Source organism: Triticum dicoccoides, chromosome 7B (genome assembly GCF_002162155.2).
Source record: "Triticum dicoccoides isolate Atlit2015 ecotype Zavitan chromosome 7B, WEW_v2.0, whole genome shotgun sequence".
Lineage (NCBI taxonomy): Eukaryota > Viridiplantae > Streptophyta > Magnoliopsida > Poales > Poaceae > Triticum > Triticum dicoccoides.
The window spans coordinates 668769399-668775080 of record NC_041393.1 but is presented as its reverse complement, the minus strand read 5'-3'; the positions used below and the strand labels follow the sequence as shown (position 1 = coordinate 668775080).

General features: G+C 47.2%; 1 protein-coding gene across 1 annotated transcript; it reads left to right on the top strand.

Annotated features, from left to right (window-relative positions):
* The first annotated feature begins 1930 nt into the window (after window positions 1-1930).
* On the top strand, window positions 1931-4033 carry LOC119341722. The gene is made up of 2 exons (XM_037613583.1): window positions 1931-2196; window positions 2624-4033. The coding sequence occupies exons 1-2, from the start codon at window positions 1986-1988 to the stop codon at window positions 3859-3861; spliced, it is 1449 nt and encodes a 482-aa protein (XP_037469480.1). The 5' UTR covers window positions 1931-1985; the 3' UTR covers window positions 3862-4033.
* Window positions 4034-5682: the final 1649 nt, after the last annotated feature.

The following is a 5682-nucleotide window of genomic DNA, read 5'->3' as shown; positions in this document are numbered from 1 at the left end:
GAGAGTTTGAAAATGGGACCTTTAGTACTAGCACGGTTTTTTACCCCCTCGCTACTACTATGGCACCACTTAGTAGTAGCGAGGGCTAAAAACCAACGCTACTGCTATCAAACTTAGTAGTAGCGAGGTTTTAAAAACCCGCGCTACTACTATGGCATGTCCCGGGGGGCACGGTAGAGACCGCTTAGTAGTAGCGAGGGTTAAAACCTCGCTACTACTAAGTTGATAGCAGTAGCGCGGGTTTTAACCCTTGCTACTAGTAAGATTCTGTGTATAGGCTTTTCCCTAGTAGTGATGAGGAGGCGCTCGCGGCGTTGCTGGATGAGGAAGCCGAAGCCGACGTCTAGGAGCAGGAGCATCTCATGGTGCTCGCCGCCCTCGCCGGCCTGCTCGCGAGCAGTGAGAAGCCGCGACGAGGTGGCTCGGCGCTTGAGCGGGTGAAAGCAAAGAACCGACATCGTCTGGAAGGCTACTGCATGCTCTACTCGGACTACTTCGCCGACGCTCCATTGCACGGTGAGAAAATATTTTGGCACCGTTATCGGATGAGCTGAAAGCTTTTCCTCCGGATTGTGAATTTCATCCGGGAGTTCGACAGCTACTTCAAGTGCAAGAAAGATTGCACCGGCACACTTGTATTCACCTCGATCCAGAAGTGCATGACAGCTATGAGGATGCTTGCATACGGAGCTCCCGGTGATTCACTCGACGACTATGGGCGCATGGCCGAGTCCACCACCATTGAGTGTTTCTACAAGTTCTGCATGGCAGTGGTGGCAGTGTTTGGACCGTAGTACTTGCGAACACCCAATGCGGAAGACACTGCTCGGATCCTAGCACAGAATGAAGCAAGAGGATTTTCTGGGATGCTTGTAAGCATCGACTGCATGCATTGGAAATGGAAGAACTGTCCATTTGCTTGACAGGGGTTGTACAAAGGCGCCAAAGGCGGTTACAGTGTGGTGCTTGAGGCAGTGGCCACACAGGACCTCTGGATTTGGCACTCTTTCTTTGGGATGCCAGGAACTCACAATGACATCAACGTCCTGCAGTACAACAAGGGGTACTATCTAGCTGATGGCATCTATCCGAGATGGTCGACATTTGTGAAGACCATCTCAAACTCTGTGCCAGGAGGCAAGAACGCATGGTTTGCGAAGATTCAGGAGGCTCGCAGGAAGGATGTCGAGCGGGCATTTGGTGTGCTTCAATCTCGATTTGCTTTTGTCTGGTACCCCGCTCAGACCTGGTCGAAAGATCAAATGTGGGAGATCATGAGTTGCTGTGTCATCTTGCACAACATGATCATTGAGAGCGAGCAGGAAGAGCCAGTGTTTGACATTGAACCATATTACAAGCAGGGTCCTCTTGCCCAAGTTGATCACCAGCTACCGGTAAACTGGACTGACTACCTCACTATGCGTCAGGAGATCCGAGACCCACAGGTGCATCAAGAACTGCAACACGATCTGGTGGAGCACCTATGAAGGCTCAAGGGCGAGGCCGGGAATGACGTGTGATGAAACTTGAGTTTTTATTGGTTAAACTATATAATTTGTAGTGAATTATTTGTTGAACTATTTGATTTATGTGATAAAACACGTCGAAACACGCCGAACTATGTGACGAACTAATTGGTTTCTATTTGTATACGAAAATTCACGCTGAAACACGCCGAATCGCGCTAAATATGTGTCGATTCACGCAGATATCAGGCCGTTTTAAACATATTTGGGCCGAAAGCTGGGCTAAATACGGCGCCTGGGGGCGACCTAGGAGGCGACGCTAGGTGCCGAACCGCCCCCGGCGCCAAGTTTATCACCGGCGCACTCCATGCCGCTCTTTTTCGTCGCCCTGGAGCCGAATGGCTGGAGATGTTCTTACGCGTCTCCCCAATCCCCACTCTCAATCGAAGCCAAGGAACCAATGGGTGCGCTCGTCGCCCCCACCCTGCGCCGCCGCAGTCCAGCAACCCCCCACCCCATATGCCCCCGCCATGGCAGCCCTCAACCTACGCCGCCGGCACGATAGTGGCCGCATCCCCCTGCCGCTCCTCCTCACCGGCCGGATTTCACGCATCCCCTGATTCCGATCCCCTTTCTTTCGTTTCAGATGAAGAGAAGACCATTGGAGATACTTCCACAGCTGCCCCTCCTATCTCCCTCGATGATGAATTTTCGAAGGCCACCGCCATGGGTAAGCGTACCGTGATCTGTCGCACAACGCTTAGAAAGATCCAATTTTTATGAGCTGCGTGTGGAGTTTTGTTGAGGGGGGCAGTTTTTTTTTTTGTCGCGAAGATGCGATTTTGCTGCCAATCGATCGTACGGATTATATACTATTCTCATATAAATACGATGAATCTATTGGAGGCAAAAATGTTGATGGAATCCTCCACGGCCATCAGTTAAACTCGGCTGTGATGTAAAGTTTTGTTTTGCTCTTTCAATGGCTCGGTCAATCCCAACGATAGTAGAAATCGGTTTGCCAATTTGAATTGTATTCTTGTTCCTTCGGTACATATACTGTAGGGGAAAAAGGGAAGGGGCCTTGTCCGAGTGGGCAACGTACACGGGCTATACATCTGCTTACATCTTTTTCGGTGAATTTTTCACAATGACAGGACCTTATGCAAGTGCAGGCTGGTCGGACCTCCCCATAGATATCCTCATCCGGATACTGCATCTCCTTGAGCTCCCCGAGGCCCTCGCCTTCCATGCTGTCTGCCCATCATGGCGTTCTGTGGCCGCAGGCGGTGCCCCACCTCGCCGCACGCCGTGGCTTGTGTCCTTGGCGAAGGAGCCTCTTCCGGCAGGGGATCAACAGAGGCCTGTGCGTCGTGGATTATGGGATCCTACTGCCACTTCTGAGCTCCGCAATCTTGTGGATGCTGAGAAAACTTTCCAGGTCAGCTTTCCCTGGGGCCAGGCCGTGGCCTGCTGCGGCGCCTCCCATGGCTGGTTAATCATGGCAAACGAGCTCTCGGATCTCGTCCTCTATAACCCCTTCACCACGGCGTCGCTCTCGCTCCCGCTAGTCACCGGTTTTGCATCGTGCATCGAGGGGGTTTACGGAGATGAAGGGAACGTCGTGGGCTATCGTTACAGTTGTTTTGAGAGTGACAGTGTGTATGATCTGCGGTCTCTTGGTGGGTTTTTCTATGACAAGGTTGTGTTGTCCGGTTCTCCATCTGCTGATCCCGCAATTGCTTTGTCCATGCACATGGACGGTAAGCGACTCTCTTTTGCGAGGGTGGGAGATAGTTCTTGGCGACAAGTTTCAGTGATAAGGAGAAGCCTGGAGAGCTATGCCGATTGCGTCTACCACCGCGGCAGGTTCTACGTGGTGACAATGGAAGGTAAATTGAATTCTTGGGGCCTCAGTGGACCGGAGGACAGACCGCCAAAGAAAACGATCATGGCCGAGGGAGATGATTACTTTTTTGAACTTATCACGAGATACCTAGTTTCAACTCCCTGGGGACATCTTCTGCAGATTCGTGTCGTCCTCGACAAGTATCAGGAGCACTACGTCAGGGTTGATGTAGAGAGGTTGGATCTCAAGAGCAGCCAAATGGTAGGAGTAAGCCCTGCGAAGGCTCTAAGAGGACACGCGGTGTTCCTTGGTCAGAATAGCCAGGGTATATTGTCCGTCGATAAATTCCCCGAGGTAAGGCCAGATTGTATCTACTTCACGACTCCCCGTCTCAGGAGGGACGCTTTCGAGCATCGCCATAACCAATGGAGCGTTGTGAAGGTCTATGATTTGAGAAGTCGGAAGCTGGAGGATGCTTTTCTGTCGGGTGGTGGTCATTATGGAACAATCTGTCCATCGGAGGTCTGGTTCACGCCGAGCCTGTGATCACTTAGCAACCATGTCGGAAGATGTTTCATGCTGCACGCATAACTGGTGCTTTGCTTTGATTGTTTCCTTCTAAATTCTTTTTGCAGTTGTTTGTTTCAAGAACGTGTTGCATAATGTGGAAAGTGTGATTCGTGTGTATATAGATTAATGAGTTCTGTGTATATAGTAGTAGCTGGTATGTTGGCGATCACAAGTTTGTATGATGTCCTGTCCCAGCACAAGGTTCAATGCTGAATATTTGGTTAGGTTTAGATGTGCACCGAGCTAAATATCACTGCCTATGAATAAGAGTCTGATCTTAAGAGAAAAGTTCAATGCTGAAGATTTGGTTTTTCATAAAGATGCATTTTCTCTGTTGGTTTCATTCTGTGCGATGCTTAGCCCTCTGATTCTACCCAAGAAAGAAATAATGGATTTTTTCCTGGTCAACTTCATCTTGTGAACTTGCTTTGTTTATTATCTACGCCCCAGGCTGTAAAGTTATTTCAATCTTTCATCACAGCTTTGAAGTGAAAGAAACAATTGATTTGCTAATTCTCATCAGGATTGGAATTAGCAAAGTCTCATCTAAGTGGATGTGTTTAACATGTTAGCCCTGAATTGATTCACCAACATACACGGTATTGATGTAATACAAAACACAAATGCATCATTCTATTACATCACAAAGATCCAGAATAACATACTCCCTCCATTCCAAAATAAATGTCGTGGTTTTAGTTCAAATTTAAATTAAAACCATGTATACCATGCTCTCAGAGGATTAAAAAATATATGTGCTGCAATCATGCCATTTTCGAGCATCAACACTTACTTTCTACAAAGATACCAACATAACTACATAATTAGTGATCGATTTTATGTTATATTTGCAGCTGGTCTCAGCTGTTGGACACTCTTCTTTTTCCCAAAGTAAGTTCAAGGTAAATTTCAACTCCGCCTATGTCTTCTAGGCATAGCCGGTCCCAAGCCCGGGTAAAGAAGTAGGGTTGTGATAGGCTTGTCGAGCCAACGTAAAAACTAGCCAGTCCCTCCTCATGAAAGGGTTTCATATCTAAGGGTTGTGATAGGCTTGGCGAGCCAACGTAAAAACTAACCAGTCCTTTGGGTATGAAACCATTTGGGTGAGAGTAGTACTAGGATGGTGACCTCCTGGGAAGTCCTCGTGAAAGGGTTTCATATTTAGCCTACCCCAACTTGTTTGGGACAAAAGGCTTAGTAAGTAAGTAAGTTCAAGGTAAATTTCAAAGTTAGTGGTCATTTTTTAACTTTAATTTAAACTGGTGTGCACACACTGTCTTGAGAGAACAAAATTGGTGTGCACACACTGTCTTAAGAGAACAAATCAGTTTTCTGTAGCATTATTTCTTTGAGCATTGTATAAAGTTTTACAAGTTCAATATTTTAAAAATTGTGCTATATATATGATCTCTAGTGTATGGAAGATAACCTCCAAAATTTTACATGCTTCTTCCAAGGTCCTATAAATCTCACAGGATGAGTTGATTCATCATATTAATAACCATATTAAGCTATCATCTAAATGTACTCGGTGTCCAGCAAACTACAAATAGTACAAGCTCTTGGTCTCTAGCATTTACACAAGGGGCACACAACTCACTAATCTTTTTTTGAGCCTGAGCTACACAGAACTCACATTTTACACGCCATGCGCTGCTTTTCTCTGAAACAATCAAACACATACACTATATAATAAAACCAACACCACGAGCGAAGGAACGGTGTAGGTCTGCTGCTGGCAACCTTCTTCCAAGCTAACACATGAAAACAGCCAAAAGAGAGACAAGAGAATTATCG